Source organism: Syzygium oleosum, unplaced genomic scaffold (genome assembly GCF_021117445.2).
Source record: "Syzygium oleosum isolate NSW1041296 unplaced genomic scaffold, Sole_v2.1 Sole_v2.22, whole genome shotgun sequence".
Lineage (NCBI taxonomy): Eukaryota > Viridiplantae > Streptophyta > Magnoliopsida > Myrtales > Myrtaceae > Syzygium > Syzygium oleosum.
Window position 1 is genome coordinate 4,197,143 of NW_026607506.1, and position 21,713 is coordinate 4,218,855.

The 21,713-nt window shown below is 40.3% G+C and overlaps 1 protein-coding gene across 2 annotated transcripts; it reads left to right on the plus strand.

Annotated features, from left to right (window-relative positions):
- Nucleotides 1–13,792: 13,792 nt before the first annotated feature.
- On the plus strand, nucleotides 13,793–20,171 carry LOC115669795 (squamosa promoter-binding-like protein 14). Of its 2 annotated transcripts, none has more exons than XM_030590923.2 (11): nucleotides 13,793–14,483; nucleotides 14,798–15,406; nucleotides 15,744–15,937; nucleotides 16,014–16,855; nucleotides 16,941–17,018; nucleotides 17,145–17,252; nucleotides 17,324–17,441; nucleotides 17,654–17,786; nucleotides 17,872–18,013; nucleotides 18,177–18,782; nucleotides 19,075–20,171. In XM_030590923.2, exons 2-11 carry the CDS (start codon nucleotides 14,835–14,837, stop codon nucleotides 19,498–19,500), a joined length of 3,219 nt encoding a protein of 1,072 aa, XP_030446783.1. In that variant the 5' UTR covers nucleotides 13,793–14,483; nucleotides 14,798–14,834; the 3' UTR covers nucleotides 19,501–20,171. The 2 variants fall into 2 exon arrangements, with proteins under 2 accessions (XP_030446783.1, XP_030446784.1); XM_030590924.2 differs by having other exon boundaries at nucleotides 16,944–17,018.
- The last annotated feature ends 1,542 nt before the right edge of the window (nucleotides 20,172–21,713 follow it).

Here is a 21,713-nt window from a genome sequence, read left to right on the forward strand (position 1 = left end):
AATCGCATATAGTAAATTGATAAGCATCGCTAATCGGACACAAGAAAGTAATTAGTATATATAGGATAGCCAAAGAGTAGAGTATACCCATTTGAAAGGGCGAGAATTAATAACAGAATCTACTTATGTACGTATTATCTATCTATACTGTGAAATATTTATCCCAAAAATACTTCCAACTTCGAACTTTTCGATAATTGGGCCATTGCATATATCTTTATAAACACGAAATTTCAATTAATTCTTCTCCAAATCTACGACACGTAATTTTACTCCATGAAGTAATCGAAAGCATACCTTCTTTCTTAGAAATTCCTTCTCCATTCCTTCCGCGCGCAATTATAGATGTGTTCGCCCTTCTTCCTAGTCTCCCTTGTTTTTTTTCCTAGTCTCTTTTTCCATGTCTCTAGTAGCTTATCAAAAATTCACGAACTTAACGGACTCATCAATCCCAAAAACGCACCACGTTCGGGCACCTACCATGGAATTTACACTAGGGAAAAATGCGTGCTGATGTGACTCGGGGTCGATCGAGCAGCAGCCTCTTTGGAAAATTAGCAAAAGGCGAAATCGATATTTTTAAAACCTCAAGTCTTTATCCAAATCGCGATTAGGGAATCGCATCACATGTCGAATAAGGCTCCAAAAGCAAACCCCTCTTTCGGTCGGCAGCATCGAGTGGAAAGCTTTTTGGACAGCAGCAAGATTAGGTGTCCGGCTTCAAACGTTGCCGACTCGGTCCAGGACGTCGCATCGAACATGACACCGATGATGACGCACGTCCTTGAACTCACGTCGGCGATGACGACCCCCCCGTCGACGACTAATTCAATCGGTCACCTTCCCGAGCAAGGCAACTCTTTTTGACCATTCGGAAAGCATCGTTTCAAATCGGGTGCAAAACTTTTGAGAAACTTCCCTTCGAATTGGTTTCGGATTCTTAAGATATCATGTAATTCACGAGGAAAAGCTTTGTTCCACGTGACCCTCCAATTCGTCGGTAGCCAGAACGCCGGCGGCACGGCGAAGAACGCATGCATTCCGCGCGCCTTCTTGGGGCCTCTTTAGTCCGGGAAAATTATGAGATTTGACTCGAAAGCACTCGAGTCATGCAAGAAAACGTCGCGCCGAGTTCGCATCGGTCCATGATATGCTCAATGCATCCCTCGTTCCATGCCCACACTAATTTTCCGTGGATAAAGGTGGAAATCTTAGAATGAGAAAATTTCCCCTTTCTTTCCTCTTCTGATCTATCCTTTACTAGGGAGTTTTGAGTCAATCGTACGTGATTCGCGTACAGGGTCGAATCTCATATTTTCTGGACTAAACACACCCTCGGAATGCACGCGAAACGTACACGTGATCGTGTTCGCCGTCCGATCAACATTTTGGCCGCGACGTGCCGAGAGTCACTTGGAACGGAGCCGGCCCGCTACGGGAGCTATTTGGACCAATGTCAAAGCCTCTAGAATACTTTGAAAATCTGGCCCCAATTCAAAGGTACATCTTGGAAATTTCCCCCATTTGAAAATCCTAATGTTTTTGTATGAAAGACGTTTGAAATGGACGATCAACGGTGGTGACGGTGAGAGCGTACCGGGGTGAGGATGCTTGGCTATCGTGTTACCAAAACATCCAATGATTTAACTTTCCAATCGTAACAAAATTTGTTGATACTACCTACTTAATTTTTCACCATTTCATCTGCCTCGTTCGACTTCAAAGCATCCTTCATTCATATCTCGCAAGCGCCGGCTCGTCGGTGTCCTTGGCCAGATCAAGCCAAGGGTCGCACGACCCTCAATAATAACATCGCTTGTCCCGGCGCAACCCTCGGCGAAGCTTTACCGGCGTTGCTCGACCTCCTGACGAGGCTCCTCCAGCCACCGCCACAATCCTCTCCGCCACATTGGTTGAGGGTCAAATCTAGAATTCCGTCACTTTAGCGAGCGCAAGACCGGAAGACAAAAAATTTTTTAAAAAATACATACACACAGTAAACCCCTTTAAGTTGCCTTTCGAAAATCGGCCTAATTCCAAAAAAAAAAACACCAACTTTAGGTCGAAAGATAATTATGGCCTGAACTTTTTTTTGTCCCATAAAAAAAACATAAATTTTAGGTTGAGGGATAATTCTTACCCGAACCTTTTTTTGTCCCGTAAAAGAGCACCAACTTTAGGTCGAGTGACAATTCTGACCCCAATTTTTTTTTGAGTCTCATAAAAAATCACCAACTTTCACCATGATCCCAAAATCTGGCTCCTCGTTGACTTTCTGTCTGAAGTCACCGTTGTTTGAGGAAAAAAGTTATGGTGGTGAACTTTGCGAATCTCGTCCATGGCGTCTGTCGACAGGTGGTGGTCAGCTTCAGATTACGTATGGCCAGAGAAATTCAATCTGGAGATATTTTTTACTTGCCGGTGAAGTGAACGAGATGAACAGTTTCACCGTTATTCTTCAAATTGTGGCTCGGAGAATAAGATGATGAATATTGCTTTAAATCTAATCAGCAAACCACGCGGATTTATTGCTAAGGTGGAATAATCAAGTTAGATAATAATGGGTTCTAAGTCAATGGGGGCCAGATTTGAAATTTTAGTGAAGATTTGTTCTTATTTACAAGATAAAAAAAAGTTTGGGCCAGAATTGTCACTGAACCTAAAGTTGATGCTTTTTTACGGGACAAAAAAAGGTTCGGGCCATAATTATCCCTCGACTTAAAATTTACACTTTTTTTTTGTAATTAACCCTTCGAAAATGCTCGAAATCCAAAGCACGGGATGCCTATCTTGAGCTCGAAGTTAACTCCAAACAAGTTCCCCCAAAAAAACCCCCAAAATAGAACTTTGGCAGAATATGGAGTTTTTCACACAAAGCATCCTTGGGAAGAGCGTGACAAAGGAAAGACCGGAGCGATTTCGTCACTGACTTTGGAGCCCGCCGATCCAATCGCAGCGCGACAGGTGTCGCCATCTCGCGGCACCCGTCAAAGACGGGGGAGGAAACAACGTTGTCCTCCGCCGCCCCGAAAGAAAAAAACAAAACAAGAAATGTCGGTCCGGTCCGGTCCGGTCCGAACCCGAAAACCCGGCCCGAAGCTCCTTCGCCCCTTCCCCCAATCGGGCCCACATCGCGGCAAAAACAAAAGAACCCACAAAATTAGCGGAAAAAAAAAAAAGAAGAAAGAAAAAAGGACGTGTACAAAATACTTTGTGTTCGTGCCGCACATTCCGTAAAGAGAAAAAGAAAAAAAGGAAAAAAAAAAAGGAGACATTGACTTCGCGTTTCGTACTACGACGGCCAATCCCCCGCCGACGCGCGCGGCGGGGCGCGTGCCGTTCGCTCTCGACGCGACAAGCCGTACCGCAGTTAGGTTGCCAAGTGCCCCCACCCACTTTTGACGACTGGACCACATTCGGCGACGACAAAAAGCGTGGAGCGACAGAAAATAAAATAAAATAAAATAAATAAGAAAAAGCGATGGGCAATTGTTAATTAATTATAAAAATGATTTTACAAATGGGTTTTGTTGCAGTATCTGTATTGTGTTGTGGTAGTACGTACGTCTTTTGGGGTGCGCCCTAGACGTTGTCTCGATGCATGCAAGATGATCGTGTCATATCGTAAGGTCTTACTTCTCTATATTTTTACGATTTCTCTACTTTGGAATTTGAAAATGAATGATATTGTCAAATTTCCCCAGGAGTTTAGGGAAATTACGGGCAACCTTTTTTCTGTTGAAATTATAAGCAATTTCGCACGTCGATATTAAGAACTTTTTTTAAAAATATTTTGGATGCCTTAGTTATTATTCAAAAGGCAAAGGGTATGTTCCGTAAATCTTGTGAAAAGTTGAAAGTTAATTTTGGACTCATTGCCGATAGATCCGATAAGTCTCCGGATATCATATAAAGAATGCGTTTGTAGAAATGGGCACGGCCCTGTATGGAATGAGGTCATAAGATATACGTCTAAGTTGTGTTAGAAAATTTCATATCGGAGAAGATATCAGACTTTTAAGCTAATTGTTCGTATTTATCAATTTAAGCTTTTGAGTAAAAGTATGATCAACATAATATATTGATGTGCTCAATCTTAAGCTCCCTTTTGACAGTCTCCCCCAACGAAGATATCGGACTTTTGTGCTCCTAACATGGGGTTCACGTTTCCCCTCCTCGACCCATAAAGCGAAAACTTACCCACCAATTTTTTTTAGGTCATAAACTTACCCCACCATTGCCCCATGCAAAACGAGGCGATTTTGACTTGGCAATGATGCATGGCGAACCACCTTCCCACTTGCACAATAATTTGCCCAAAAAAATTCAATACCCATTTTTCTTATTGTTATTTAACAATTTTCTTATTTCATCACATTATTATAATAACGATGAACTTAAGAAAGTCATTATTATACTGCTTTGTCTAAATTATGAAACATAAAATACGAGGATATTCTCTAGGAAGAGGAAAAAAAACTTTCTCTTCAATCAGGGGGCTAGTCATGCAGACATCGGCACCGGCATGTTAAACAAAGAATGAGGTTCTATCAGTCTGTCAGGTATATACACCTAGAAAGCAAGGCAGCCCTAGTCGGAAGTTTGCTTCCCCTACTTTGGTGAGGTACCATCGGTAACCACACCAAAGATTCAATACCCATTTTTCTTATTGTTATTTGGCAATTTGCTTATTTCATCACATTATTATAACATCGTGTTTTCATTTTGTGTAATTAAAAAAAGGTCTTATGAGTGTGTAGTAGTCCTCATGTGTCAAATAAACTCATTCTTCTCCTATGTGTTACCTATAGAACTTTTCGAGATTGCATCTCTTAAAAGAGTAAGGCTTGTACTTGCACATAGTTTCTCATTAGGAAGATAAAATATTGGTTTTGAAGGTTTTTTTTTTTCATATCTGCATTGCAAATTCATATATAAGATAGGATAGAAATATAATTATTATGGCACGATACGAGATGGATCGACAGGTCGGGACGGGGCGGGGCGGAACCCGGCCCTACCTCATTCCCTGCCTCTTGCCTCGGCGAGAGATATTGTTGGCATTCGAGGCGGCGCCTCGACACCGCGAGGCACGGGTTTCTCGCGTCCCGTGACCATCCACATGCCATTAGTTCCATTTTTTTTTTTTTTATCGGAGATATTAGTTTGATTACGATCCCATTCTATCTAAGCTTCTCCATGGAGCATGATTGAGACAAATTTAATCACGATGATGGTGAAACAGCTGGAGCCCACGTGGACGTGCGTACGATCCACTTCCCTGCACTCGTCCCTAGAATAATAAAACCCCATTCGAGGGGAACAGTTGGCGCTCTGCCGGCCTTCGATTCCGGACACCAAGAAGCGCACGAGCGCGTACGGCCTAGGACACGTGGCATGGCCATCGCCGTTGATCCAGGAGATAGATATTCTTAGTCCGAATTACGATGCCGATAGCCCGCTTCATTTCATCCGTCGGGCGTTACCGCGACTCTCGTGACATTCACATGATCTAACAATTGATACACATTGGACTCATACATACTATAAAGTATGAGCACAACGAAATGCAAACAGCACTCTGTCAATTTGAACTAGTATAACGCGTTTTCAACTAATGATTGCCGCGCCAATCCAATCCGGTGCACGGAAAGCGATCGAATACGATGAAAGACTTCAATATACAAAAAGTTCAAACCTAGGTGCAATTGCATGATTTTCGGCTTGAATAGTTCTTAAATATCCTAAGTTTATCAAAAAAATATATTCTTATTTTAAGCAATTTTGTCGATATGACTCGTTTATTTCAAAAATTCATTTACAGCCAGTTCGGTACTTAACGTTGGGAACGCACAATAGAAGCTCGACACCTTCACCCGGGGAGATCACCAAGAGCGAGCTCAAATCCGAGCCGATCAACATATGCAATCAAACCCACCTTAAGAAGTCGTGGGCCAGTCACATCCCGCCACATCAATTCTCTGACGTGGGATTTCTCTAACACGGCTCGCAAGTGCATCTCATCACTTAGCTCGTCAGATCTGCGAATTGAATTTCGGTCACTCTTTTCGGCTGATCGGGGCTTCGCCGGCGAGCGAGATCTCCCGTGCTTCCTTTTTTTTCTTTTTTTTTTTTTGGGTTGGGAAATTGTTACATTGATCATCCTTACAGTGAAACCTCGGAAAATTCCCCCCCCCTTTTCTTTCCTCTCTTTATCGAGTGGGAGGATATGTTCTGTATGCCTCCCACGTTGTTGAAAATCCGACAACGATGGACGATCCATCGTTATCTGGATCCGATAAAAGCCAGTGGATGGACCCCAACAGCCAGGGACCGTCCGCCCCGCTCGCTCCCACGGAACTTGGTAGTTGTCATCTACGCAACACGTACATAGACAATTTATATGATTTTCAATATATTCATATATGTGAAATTGACAAGTTTTTGAATATTTCAAAATATTTTCAATGTTTTGCCCATCAATAATAAATGTATCTAAGTAAAGACATTGCGGGTATTTAATGGAGAGAAAATGGAATTAGTTACCTATAAAGTGAGAACTACTCTATCTTTTTTTTTTTTGGTAAAGAGAACTACTCTATCTTTTGTATGCTATAGTATCAATAAAAGGTTGAACAGCATATTAAAAACAATTTGATTTCATAATATCGCGGGTGCTTGTGTGTGTGTGTGTGTAAATATATATATATAATTTATAGATATTCCATTAACTAGTTATTTCGAACGATACAAGTGATATATTTTAAGAAATTATTTTTTTAATTATTTATTTTTTGAAAAACAAACGAAACCTCAATGCACGCGGCATGGATACTTCACTTGCCCATACACAAAGACGAAGACCTTAGGACACATCGCCAACTTGGCAATGCCAAGTGTCTGATCAGGATCGAGGAGGTCGCTAGGTCACTATCTCCAATAATATTATTTAAACTCAATTTACACATTTCATCAATAGATAAAAAGGACAAATTGCCTTTTCAAAATCCAAATTTACCATCGACCGCGCATAATTATCGCATCTCGACGCAATGGTAAAATCAAGGGAAATCATCGATGCCGCAACATTTTTCCGAGCTAAAATTTAAAACCAAAATTCGAAGGAAGACGACTCGAAAAAGTAACTCGAGACACTTGTTAACCATATTATTAAGAGGTATCTTGATTTTCGATGCGTTAACACAAAAAGGATCATTTATTTAAAAGACGCACGTCCTTTACATGACCATATAACAAATGATGTCCTAAGCATGGCTTCATCTAGGCTTTTGCTTGGATCTCAGAATTCCTTAGATGTAAAATATATCGACGGTATTCTCTTCTTCCAGGGAAGACAAGAGATATGGAGGGATCGAGGGGCGCAGGCCACCCGATAACATTGAAATAAGAAAAGTATCCGTAAAGCCCACAGTCCATATAAATCAAACGGGCAAAGGCTGTCGAGGCTCCCGCGGGAGTCGCGGCGGCCCCTCTTCCGTGGCGAGGAACTCTGAACCGGAAACCTCCGTGAGCCGCGGGGCTATTAAGAGGCATCTCGATGTTCGATGCGTTCAACACGAAAAGGAGGATCGTTTATTCAAAAAGATACACGCTCGTTTATGTGACCCATGGTGAAAATGGCCAATAAAGAAAAGGGCAGTCACTCTCTATAGTCCATGTATATAAAATCGGAGCAGGTGCACAGAATTTGAGGTGTCGTACACCGAATACAGCTGGTTCCCTCTCGCGCTTGTCCGGACGATAAGGTCTCAACATAACCATCAATCATCATCCCCTTTCAACTCCCCCCACCCCCAACCCCCACACGTACGGAAAGGCTATTTCCGTCATTTCCCCGGCTCATTTCCGACCGGGGGGGGGGGGGGGGGTACCGTAGGGGAAAAGTCTCGGTTTATGTTTTTGGACCGGATCCGTAGGGGCCGAACGAACGCGAGCCGTTGATCGCGGGGAGATTCGCGTGCGGCGTTACGCTTGATCGGTAGCCACGACGGGACTCTGTCCGTGCGGGATCCGGATTCAGGTAAAAACGTAAACGGAAAAGAGTTTCGGAGTTGAGGCGAACGACGAGCATCGCACGGAGGCCGTCCCGCGTGTTTGTTTTAATTAAAATTTGTGGGGGATACGATAAGATGTGATCAATTTATTCCGTACGCCATGAACTTGATAGGATGCTCCCCTTTTTTTTTTTCTTTTTTTCCTTGAGTCGGGAAACTCGATAGCACGCTCCAAGTTTTGCACCTTAGGCTCTTTCGTCGCCTTGGTTACGGTGTCTCGGGGAATTAATCATCTGCCGTGCCCCTTGCGACTCGAATTCGTTTTTTATTTGAAGCGTCGCGACGTATTAAGCACATCGGATTTTTCATGTGCCGGACGCTTTCTATAAAAGTTACGACGAAAAGGAACTAGGGTCGCGAAGGGTATACCAAGGATTGGTCCCTCCCGAGAGTTCGTGCCGATTTTTTTTTTTTACTTTTTATTCAAAATCGAGAAATTATTCAATATTGAAAAAACCTTATACAAATCTACATGTCGTCATTCATAATTTTACAATACTACTTGACATAAAAAAAAAATCTGAAGTCAATTGATAATGAAGGGGATGATGCTAAAAAGTCATGAGTACTTACTTATCTGCGTAATCTATTTTTTTTTTTAAAAACGAGTTGGAAAAATTTCTATTAATGCTCTTAAATGAATTCACTAATTCAAATAATTATTTATAGAATGCCGTCCGATTCGATAAACAAATCTAGTAGACGGGAATCAGTCATCCAGATAAATTAATTCATTATTTTAGAAATGACATTTTATTATACCGGTCAAAAATTAAATTTTGGCTCGCTAATTATTTAACAAAAGTTCATTTCCAGATGTCATTTTTTGCCCTGGTTGATTTCATTTTCACTTTTATCCATCGAATAGGTAAGATAAAATCACGCCCGGTATCTGACGCTTGGATTTCATCGACAGTGACCTCGAGACTCGATCGAGGCTTTTCTAAAACCGTAAATTACGGGTCGAAGACCAAAATCTTAAATGATGTTGCACTTATCTCGTTTTTCAACTTTAATGTTTCAGGATTGCAATGCGAAACTTTTTTTGTCATTGGTTATCCATAAATATTTTCTTCATGTTTCGACACTCATCACAAAATTACTAATTATCTATAGTTTTGATTGATTTCTTCACTTTTCTTCACAAGCAAGGGGGTACGCTTTTTCGAGTACAATATGAATGGAAAACTTCCCCAAAAAGATAATAATAGTTCCGTAAATCACATACAAAAAACTCGTAATAATCTACATTTATTTGGTTTTTGATTCCACTATTTTGGTTTTTTTCGTTTTATTATACTTAAAAATATAATGTTTATTCAAACAGAAAAGCGTAAAGTGATAGGTGAAGGGAGACTGCATGAATATAAAGAGCATATTAGAACTGTTATTAAGGATGTGAAACTATATCTCAATACCCCCTCTTACATACAAGTCAAATTAGGAGCAATACGTGAAAGGAACAACACTGGCTCTAAACAAGTAAAAATCATGATTTCAATGGTCTAGTTTAACTTTTAAGATGGACGGTTTAATACCACGAAAAATCCAAAATCGGTATACTCGTGACAAATTTACCAAAAACTAATTTTTTGACCATGAAAAACCCAAAACTGGAACCTGTGATAAATTTACCATCAACTAATTTCCGTTAAAATTTACTTTTAAATTGTTGAGTTGAATGACACGTCGTAATTAATGAACGTACCAGTTTGGGGTTTTACCCTTTGCTTGTTGAAAGTGTACGGTTTGTGATTTTTCGTGATAAATGTACAAGTTTGAGATTTTTCGTGGTCAGAAAATTAATTTTGGGTAGATTTATCATATCTGTATCGGTTCGGGGAAAAATTAGTTTTGGTTAAATTCGTTACATATATACCAGCTTGGGGTCCGCTGATCATCCTTGAGACGATGACACAAAAAAAAAAAAATCATCCTGGGGACATTGTAAAGATGTCTTGTGAATCTAATTTTTCTATTCTCACCCGGCGTTTACAAGTATGAAACCATGCTATGCCCATTCGGAATTTGGGTAATCTTCTTCTGTTTTTTTTTTTTCCTTTGTGTAAAGTCTCACATTCACATCTATTAGCTGCCAATCAAAAACCAGACGCGGAAAATAAAAACGAAATGAAGTCAAAATTTCACTATCGGTGGCGTGAAATCTTTGACCGTTTCACTTATCCAATGTCATGAATTCTCGGGTTTATCCAGAATAAATACGACTTCTTTTTGACATTTATTGCTGCTCATGTTTTTTTTATTTTTATTTTATCATGCCATGAGAGTTATTAGCATCTTTGAAATTCTTGATGGTCTTTTAATAATTACAATTCTAGTATGTCTGATAAACAATAATGGTATTATTTTGAGCCAAAAGTAGTTTTTTTTTTTATGTTACGGTTAATTTCACGAAAAACTCTAAACTGGTACACTCGTGACAAATTTACCCTGAACTAATTTTTTTGACAACGGAAAACCCTAAATTGGTACATTCTTGATAATTTTACCTCAAACTAATTTTTTGACCATAAAAAGGCCCAAACTGGTATATTTGTGACAAATTTACCCTCTATTAGGTTCTGTTAAATTGGATTAATTCCATAAAGGATCACAAATTCATAAACATGTAATTAACGGAGGGTAAAATCCCAAACTTGGTACACTTATCAACTGTCATGTATCATCTAACTCAGCAATTTCACTGTAAAATTTAACGGAAACCAACAGATGGTAAATTTGTCATGGATGTATACGTTTAAAGCTTTTTGTGGTTAAAAAATTAGTTCGTGGTAAATTTGTCACAGGTGCACCGGTTTGAAGTTTTTCGTGGTATTAACCTTTATGTTATAAAAACATAAACACGCTACTTTTGTTATTTCTAACTTATTTCGACTTGTAAATAAAAAGTACACTTGAGATTTAGGCATGACAAAACATTAGTTTTTTTTTTATCAAGATAAGTTTAAATAAACTAAAACAAATAAATTCATTTTGCCGTTTATAGATGAAAACAAAATAAATATGACCCAACCACACCTGAGTACTTAATTTGTTTTGGGTATTTGGCAAAAATAAAGAGAATAAAATGTGAGAAAAAAATCATTTCATTATGCTCCAATCGGCCAATATTTCATCCGTGTTTTTTTTTGGGGTGGGGTTTAAAATAAACCTTAAAATGAAGATAAATGACAAATTGAAAAAGTATTTGTATAGTGTTATTAAGATAATCATCAATTTTTTTGTCCCAATAATATGTCATAGTTGTTCCTTTTGCCCCTTTCGCTTTTCAATTTTCAATCCCTTTATTTCTTTCTCTCTTTTTTCCAACTTTGTTTCTAAGGCAAACATGGTGGCTTCTTCGATAAAATTGAAAAAAAAAAATAAGGGCACAATCATAAGTGCTACAGCTGCAGGTGCAGAAAATTAAAAGATAAATTTAATGAATAATAACTGAAAGGATATAAATATTTTTTTGGGCTTTATGCAATTGGCGGACCATATAAATATCCCTTCAAGAATGTGGGTACGTCTTACAAATTCAAATAATCGACGATAATCTAAATTTCACTAGATATTTGTCGTCGAATGAAATAAGTAACCTCACTTTTTACTAAATTCGGTGTAGATTTTGACTTGATAAATATTTTAAAGTAAGTTCCAAATTTCTATTATTAGACACGCCGAATCTCGTTGAAGTCTTTGATTTTTAACACTTCATGGGGATCTCGAATAAAATCTATATTCGGACAAAAAAAATAAAAAAGCTGAGAAAAGCAAAAGGTAAAAAACATAGAAATGAAGAAAATGATTTCCATCTTATTGTTTGTAAAAACTGGAAAGAAAGCGTAAGGAAAGTCAAGAGAGTTGAAATGATATTGCGTGAAAAGAGAGGGAAAATAAATGGGAGAATGAATTTTTATCCAAAAGTAGTATTGCATCCTTTCACTATCTTATGTTTGGCTTTTACTCCGGGGGTTAAATTTGAAGAGGGTAACAACTTTTCACTTTTCTCCACTTTCATCTTACCGTTGATTAGCTAAATGAGTCATTTATCTTTTACGAGATCACGAGGTCAAATCGCGTCTTGAGAAAATCTTTCAAAGGCTCATGTCGCGTTGCTGAACAGCGACATATCTTATGCTAGAGACTTCCTAGTTGCTAGTACATTGGTGAGACTATAACGATGAATTCGCTGACTTTAGATTTTGGATTGCAAGTGGGGTGAAGTAATTTTTTCCGGATTCAAACGGCATAACATTTGTAAAATCTCGATGGCGATGTCCAATATAATCTTTGGAATTAATTACTACTCACCATTTTTACGAAAACCGTGATAATTAAAAATTATGGGCATTTTATTTTCTTGATGAGATTAACCACTACATTTTCTTTGCTTATTCCAAACAAAGAAACATATTCCCACTCCAACATTGCATCATCATGAGTCCCCTGCAAGATTTCACTTCTCTCAAGCACGATATTAACTATACGATTTAATCACTGCTTTTCGACATCAATACATATATTTCTTTTGGGTCAGTATTATGAATTTCCCACTTTTATAAAAATAGATATCGAAACACCCATAATTACCAAATTTTCAAATTTTTTTTAACACGCGCCATAAAAAAAGTACTTCCTAATAATTTGACTTAACCCGAACATGTGACGTTAATTTAGCACACGACCGTGAAATACCTTATTAGTGTCGTGACTCTTTTAACTTCGTGTACTGATAAAAGCAATCTCATCGTTTAACACACCAACCCTAAAATAATGTAAGATTAACGTCATGAAAAACTCCAAACCGGTACACTTGTGACAAATTTACTTTAAATTAATTTTTTGACCATCAAAAATCAAAAATTAATATATTTGTGATAAATTTACCCACCATTAAATTTGATTAATATAACGAAAAATCACAAACTGGTACATCTGTGACAAACGGAGGGTAAAATCCCAAACCGGTACACACGTCAACTGCCACGTGTCATCCAACTCAGAAATTTGACGGTAAAATTCAACGGAAACTAACGAAGAGTCGCAGGTGTGCCAGTTTGGGGGCTTTTGGCGGTCAAAAAATTAATTCGGGCTAAATTTATAACAGGTTTACCTGTTTTGGATTTTTCGTGACATTAACCAGATAATGTATTTAGACCGCGAAAAACATAAAAAGTACTCCCCAATGACTTGACTTAACCCGAACACGCGACCTTAACTTAGCACACGGCCGTGAAATACCTTATCAGCTTCAGGACTCTTTTAGGCAGTCTCATTGTTTAGGGCACCAACCCTAAACTAGTGTGTTAGACCGCAAAAGACATTTTCAATAGCCGCAGGATGATGATAACAACAACAACACAAGTACTACTAAATCCCAAAAAAGCTACCATTCCTCTGCATAAAAGTCGCGTTCTCGAAAACCTAACTTTGAGGAAAAAGAAAAAGAAAAAGAAAAAGAAAAAGAAGACCTAACATGGATTTAATTTATTCGAAAATTACGAAACGCATTAAATTTAAAATATTAAATCGAGGGGCTGCTGGTGGCCCCCACCTATGGCAGCCAATGAGGCGACGCGCCCAGTACACCGGTACAGGCCCAGCTCGTACGGTACATCAATGGTGGGGGTGGGTGCTCATCAAGTTTTTACGTAAAGGGTAATCGGCAAGATCCTTTCTTTTCCTCTCCTTATCTCTCTTTTGCCACTTTGGTTTTTTTTGGGTGTTTTTTTTATGCGTTTCAAGAATGGCAAGTTTGATGAGTTACTGCATGTAGAAGGAGAGAAAGAGATGAGGGAGAACAGAGGAGACGCTGCGGGGGTGAGGTGAGAAGGCTCTTGGATTCTTCGTTCGTCCTTTGGTCGGCATAGGCTCGAAGCGACGACCCCCCCCGTTGTTGCTTCGATTTACGGTTCCTGCCACCCCCCTTCCGCACAGACACGGCCGCACACTCACGCACACGCACCGAAAGAGAAGTTTGTTAGAAGGAAGGTAGAGAGAGAGAGAGAGAGAGAGAGGGGCACGAGGAAAAAGTTGAAGAGGAGGGGAGGAGGAAGGGGGAGAAAAAGCGAAAAAGAAAGTTGCTGCTGCTGTTTGCTGTGGATGGTGGTGGTGGTGGTTCGTCCTTCAAAGTTGCGATTTTTTCTTTTTTGGCGTTCGCGAATTGGTTCTCTGTCAGTCAAGTGTTGGGAAATTCTGGGGGTTTCGTCTTCTGGGCTCTGACCCATTTTCTGGCGTTATTTTTCTGCTTTTTGTTCCTTTTTTCCCCTTTGAGAAGCAAGAGGCTTGAAGGGTATGCTCCAGATTTGAGTTTTGTGCGGATATTTTAGATCTGAGTTCAAGCAGCGAGTTGGTTTGTGCTGAGCAAGATGTGGAACTGGTCGTCTCTGTGATTGCTTGGAGGTATGTATTGAATTTCTTGTTTTCTCGATTTCACTGTTCATCTGCTTCCTGGGATGTTCAAGACATGACCTTTGTGTGAAAAGGCTGAATCTGTGCTCGGTATTTACGTATACCTGAAACAAAGCCGCTCGAATCTGATTGAATTTGGTATAGTACATAGATGGACTTGAAAAGTTCTGACTTCTCCTATATTGGATCTGTTTTGAAGACCAGATTTAGTGTTTCTCTCTCTTGTTCGTGATATGAATTTTTCCATGTGTGGAGAGGTACACCATGATGAAAAATCAGTTAGGAAATTTTCTTCTTGGATTCAGGTCGGTGGGATACAAAAAGGTTCATTTTTTCTGAGCTATGGAGGAGGTGGGAGCTCAAGTAGCAGCTCCTATATACGTCCATAGTGCTCTTTCTAGCAGATACTGTGAAGCCCCTCCCATGGCAAAGAAGCGTGATTATCTATATCATCAATATCAGCCCGAGCAAATGCAACAGCAGATGCCTCGGCTTCAAGATCTTAGAGACAATTGGAACCCCAGTTCCTGGAATTGGGACAATGTCAGGTTTGTGGCCAAGCCGCTGGAATCGGAGATTTTACAGCCCGGCACAGCAACAGCCGAGCATAAGAAGAAAGAGACGGCTAATGAATTGGAAAAGAATGGCGCCGGGGATGAAGATGATGAGAACTTGAGGTTGAATCTGGGTGGTGGTTTGAAATATGTGGAGGAGCCGGTGTCGAGGCCCCCCAAAAGGGTTCGGTCTGGGTCACCGGGCGGTAACTACCCAATGTGTCAGGTGGACGACTGTGGTGAAGATCTTTCGAATGCCAAGGACTATCACCGGCGCCATAAAGTTTGCGAGCTCCATAGCAAGTCTGCAAAAGCCCTGGTGGGGAAGCAGATGCAGAGGTTTTGCCAACAGTGTAGCAGGTTGAACATTTAATTGATCCCTTTGTTATGCATTTGTAGTTTCTGCTCGATATGTATTAATGAAATAGTTCCATTATTTCTCCTGGGTGTTTGATTTTATGGCGGTGATGGTGACCATAACTAAGTAAGGAATCCGTGAAAATGGACGGCATTCCTGCTTGAGCATGTAGTTGTGGAGCCTAATGTTAAAATGGTCCGTATATTTTATTTGTAGCATTACATGTACCACTTGTTTCTGGCACTTTTGCTCTATTTGGTGTTGGAAGTTGGGTTGATTCACTCTTAAATCCCCTGTTGTGGTTTGATGCATGTAATGAGGAAAATATTTTCTAAACAGGTTCCACCCCCTGTCTGAATTTGATGAGGGAAAGAGAAGTTGTAGACGCAGGCTTGCTGGTCACAATCGTAGGAGAAGGAAAACACAAGCGGAGGATGTTAATTCGAGGCCTCTAGTCCATGCAAATCGAGAGAGCACTGCTCATGAAAATTTAGATATTGTCAACTTGTTAGCGTCTTTAGCTCGCATCCAAGGTAATTTGGTGGTTTAGCAGCTTGTATCATTCGAACCTATGTTTCTCATTTTAATGTGAAGTCGCTTGTGCTGTAGGGAAAACTGATGAGAGAAGTGTCAATAATATGTTGGTTCCTGACAAAGAACATATTGTGAAGATTCTTAGCAAGATGAACTCCTTGACTTTGCCGAGGGATCTTGCTGCTAGGCTTTCCACTTTCAAAAACTTGAATGGGGCAGTGATGGGGCAAACATCTTCAAAGCATCAGGATGGATCAAACCGTGACATGTCCTCGCCGTCTACTATGGACTTGCTTCAAGTGCTCTCAGCCACTCTTGGTTCATCTGCTCCAAATGCACTTTCAGCTCTATCTCAGGGAAGCAGCCAAAGCAGCGATTCTGATAGAACCAAGTTGAAAAGCCCTGACCTGTCGTCTGGTGCCGTTGTGCGGAGGGGTACTGTTGACTTAGCTTCAGTCGGAGGAGAGAGGAGCAGTTCCAGCTACCAATCTCCAGTCGAAGATTCTGATTGCCAAATCCAAGAAACGCGGCCTAATCTACCGTTGCAGTTATTTAGCTCATCACCTGAGGACGACAGTCCACCGAAATTAGCGACTTCTAGGAAGTACTACTCTTCTGACAGCAGTAATCCCACTGAAGAGCCATCTCCATTGTCTTCTCCTCCGATGGTGCAGAAGCTGTTTCCCATGCGGACCTTGAAAGAAGCTATTGAATCTGAGAAGATGTCAACCAGCACGGAGATAAATGGAAGTGTTGAGCTTACTCGGAATTGTGTTCATACGGTGCCTCTTGAGCTCTTTAGGGATTCTGGTAAAGGACCTGACTGCGGCCCGTATCAAAGTTCTCCATATCAGACTGGTTATACATCTTCATCTGGGTCTGATCATTCGCCTTCTAGCTTAACTTTGGATTCCCAGGTAGCTTAGTTCCATCAGTCATTTCTCTCAACGGTGGCATGCAAACATCAAACTGATTTTTCTGTGGTTTCTTTTGTTTTTTAAGCAGGACCGGACAGGCCGGATAATGTTTAAGCTATTTAACAAGGACCCCAGTCATTTCCCTGGAACATTGCGGTCACAGGTACTGTGTTTGCAGCTCGCTTGAAGTTGGTGTTCCTTGTTCAATTGACACGTACAGCAATTGTACAGTCTTAGGCTCTTAGCCAGTGGTCAATCTATCGTCTGATTGCCAAATTTCCTGTTTCAGATCTTCAGTTGGCTTTCTAACAGTCCTATGGAAATGGAGAGCTACATAAGACCTGGTTGTGTGGTTCTTTCTGTCTATTTGTCAATGTCATCTGATGCTTGGGAGCAAGTGAGTGAGTTCTCTTTATGGTGATTACCACATTTTATGAAGCTATTGTCTAACTCTGTAATAATTTGCAGCTCGATGGAAACCTGCTCCAGCACCTTCAGAGTTTGGTTCAAAACTCAGATACGGACTTTTGGAGAAGTGGAAGATTTTTAGTGCATACAGGCAAAAAGTTAGCATCACATAATGAGGGTGAGTAAAGGAAGAGCGTAATCTTATTGCTTTCATTCTTACTCTTTGCTTCAATATCTGTATGATATTAGGACTTTGGAAAAAGAGTTGCTAAATGTGATATCATATATAACAATGATTAGCTATGGGGATGAATATTTTGTGTAAGTGGGCCTTTTCGGTACAACCGCCTTCAATTTTCATAATTCCTGATTGTTGTTTGTAAATTTCAGGAAAACTTCACCTATGTAAATCCTGGAAAACTTGTTCTCCGGAATTGGTGTCAGTATCTCCATTGGCCATCGTGGGTGGGCAAGAGACTTCACTTTTATTACGGGGAAGGAATCTTGATAGTCCTGAGACAAAGTAAGTTGGATCTGTTTTGCCACTGAGCTTCTCCTATATAACTATTTCCTACATTGGGCCAGATATTTATGTCCAACTTGTGCAGGATTCATTTGACTTACAAGGGTGGATATATATCAAAAGAAGTTACTCAAGTAAGTAGTCAGGGATCCCTCGATGAAATAACTGTCGGGACTTTCAAAATTAATGCCGGGCTGCCGAATGCTTTTAGTCGCTGTTTCATTGAGGTAGCACTTCTCCCATTTGATTTATGTCCCCTCATTTGGGGGTTTTTTTTATTCGTTTGAATTCAAGGGAATGTTGTTTCAAAATATTCTTTTATCTTCGTCGCTGGCTTAGTTTGTTGGTTTCTGATATTTATAGTGTCTTTCACATTGATTTTACCAACAGGTTGAAAATGGTATCAAAGGCAACAGCTTTCCTGTGATAATAGCTGATGCTAAAATATGCAAGGAACTGAGATTGCTTGAGTCTGAACTGGAGGAAGAGCCAAGATCGAGGGATGTCAATCCAGATGAGGGAAATCAAGATTCTGGTTGTCGCGGCAGCTCGAGAGCTGAAATCCTGCATTTCTTGAACGAACTTGGATGGCTATTTCAAAGGAATACAACCTCTTCGATGCTTAGGGATCCTGACTATTCTCTGTGCCGCTACAAATATTTGTTCACTTTCGCAGTGGAAAGGGACTGTTGTGCCCTGGTCAAGACGCTCCTTGAGATAACGGTATCAAGCTACTTAGATGGGGATGGCCAATCAAGTGAGCCCGTGGAGGCTTTGTTGGAAATTCAACTCTTGAATCGGGCAGTCAGAAGAAAGTGCAGGAAAATGGTCGACCTGCTTCTGCACTACCATATAAGTAGCGGCAAGGACTCTGGCAAAACATACATTTTCACTCCAAATATGGTGGGACCTGGTGGTATTACACCTTTACATGTGGCTGCTTGTACATGGGGCTCAGTTGATATAGTCGATGCCCTGACAAATGATCCACAAGAGGTATTAAAATTCGACTTAATCATATTTTTGTGGCATGCAAAATTGTATTATAATGTAGCCATGTAGGGCAATGCCAATCTATAACCTACATTTCCCTTTTGAGATACCATGCTGTATCTTATTCATATGTGATGCTGAATACTTCGGTATTAATTGCTTATTTTGAATTTGTTCGTTTTTTGTAGTGTGGTTTATGAATTAGACAGATGTTATGTATAGGCGCACGCGCTCATGTGATTGCCAGATGTTTACATTGGTCCTAATACTTAATATTGTTTTTATCTCTTTCTAGATCGGATTAAACGGCTGGAACTCCCTTCTGGATGCAAACGGGCAATCGCCGTATTCCTATGCTGTGATGAAGAATAATCACTCCTACAATGAGCTTGTGTCCTGTAAACTTGCTGACAGGAAGAACAGTCAAATTTCTGTGATAATCAGAAGTGAAATGGAGCAATCGCAGCCGTCAGTGGCGCAAGAGCCTGGCCAGCATGCCCGGTCTCAGTTAAGTGCAGGGTCGTGCACGAGATGTGCGGTTGCGGCAACAAGATATGGTAGGAGATCTCCAGCCTCGCACGGGCTGCTTCATCGGCCCTATATCCATTCGATGCTCGTTGTTGCCGCTGTCTGCGTCTGTGTCTGTCTCTTCTACAGAGGTGGCATTAAGGTTGGTTGTATTGCCTTAAATTGGGAACATTTGGAATTTGGTGCTATTTAGAGAGTACATCTACTAACATATACAGAGGAACCCAAAGGAATCTAATGTAAATATGAAGGCAGACTAGAGTGCATTTGTATCTGGGGAGGAACTGCTTTGAGATGACTATGTAAGTGGAAGGTTTCAAATACCCATCAAGAAATTAAGCAGACGGTTGGGCATATCTGAATTTGCATACCCCCTCTTTTTAATAAGCTGCGATGCAAGAAGGACCGAGTTTTCTCTGATCTAGTGGTTGAGGAGAATACATGGACGTAGGAACCAGTTAAAATCTTGCTGTATTGTGGCATGGAAGTTTTTTGGTAATGAGTTGAGAGGAAAGATGTTGGGCGAATTACGACAGAATATACGTGGCGAGCCGGAGAAGATGCACTTTGCCGTGGGAAGAAACTAATGCCGAAATCGAGGGAGAATGTCTGCAAAACGGGGGTGAGCTAGAAAATTCTTTATCATAGAGGGAGTACTAATGTGGTAAGTTATATGTTTGTTGTTATTATTCTGTTCCTTTTTGGGTTTTTGGTTTCTGATTACTTTGACTCGTGGGTGCTAAACGAGCGATACGGACTCTGGACGAGTAACTGAGTTTGTTTTAACTGTAAAGTCGAACAGGACTCCCTAGGGCCTTTGAGATGATTGTATTAATTTATTAGTTGAAAATATCTGTTCGGGTATATATCTTGCAGTGTGTTCTATTTCCCTCTTGGCTTGTTTGGTAATCACTGAATCTTGATGGCTCCCGACTTCGATTAGGTGCTTGGTTTGGATGATTGGTGCTTCTGTAGCTTTGCTGGACAACACATGAAATGGTCGTTGGGACTTTGGACATCATGTATCTGCATTCTTTACTACACTGCACTCTCAATAATCGTACTTCATTTTATAGTTGGAAAATTGCCTCTGTTCAAGCATCCTGAGGCAACGAACTTTGGAGTCGTGTCCTTTTGATTGTGAAACGTTTGACAGCGTTTGAAGATTAGACGTGATTAGGGCGGCGTGGGAAGATGGAGATTCGGGGATGTCCTTATTCATTTTATAGATAGGTCGCGTACTAACACGGTGCAAAAAAGTTGATCGCGATGTCTGGGTGTTGTGGATTCTAATCGACCTCGCGTTCGAGTTTGGAAAGATCGTGTCACGCGTAGACATTTGGGTGGTGCACGGATAACAAACATTACAGAGATTTGTTTCTTCATCGGCATGTCTTAAAGCTTTTCCAATTGACAAGTCGAAAGTTCTCTGTTTTCTTTTCGATCTAGCTCTCTGAGAGTGATTTTGAGGGGAATATTCAATTCGCTTTTTTTATGTTTTGGGCTGCGAGGAAAAGGTGTTCATTGATGAATTGTTTGTAGTATCTTTTCTCAACTACTTGTATCAAACTCGCCAAACAGGATGAGCACTTTACCCCAACTACTTTTGAGTATCAAATTTACCATATAGGGCGAGCATTTTCTCAAAGAGATGTGCGAATATCTGTTTAATCAACGATGTAGACAACGACCGTATACGAAAATTACCGTCACCATTTTGGCATAGAGTACCTGAATTCACGCGGAACATCTTTAATGACGTTCCCGCATTTTAATATGATGCTTTCTCTCTCAAGATTCGAGCTTGAGTTGACTCTTACCCACTTATGTTCCAAAATTAGACATAAGGATAATAAGGTAATATTGTATGCACTTGATTTAGAAGATGGCGTGACGCATTCATATTAGGTATTACATGCGATCCACTTGTTTAAAAGGTGCACTTGCCACATTATTCTACATATCGCTGTGGTCGATGGGGGAGTAGTCTACTATTGCTCTTTCTAAGAATCTATAAGAAGTAAAAAATAGATTAGTTTACCAGGAACTGAGATGTGGTGGGAACGTGCCTTTACTGGCATCTTCCGAGAGTAGCATGGACAAATTCATGACAAAATGGGCGATTACAACGTATAGGCAAGTAGACAAATTAACTCTGGTCCCTCAGACGAAACAAATTATCGAATCGATGGGTTCTGCTTGAGCTTCGCATGCACTATTGTGGAGAATATGGAATTGGATCAAACATACATGGGTAAAAGCTCGAACGAAGTTCAGCCATGTGGCACGCTCTCGTTTGAGCTTTATTAAGTAATTTACTTTAAATGGTCATTTTATCAAATCTTTATTCTCGGGATATCTTTAATCCTAGCAAATCTCTAACTCTTATATATATATTTTAGTAGT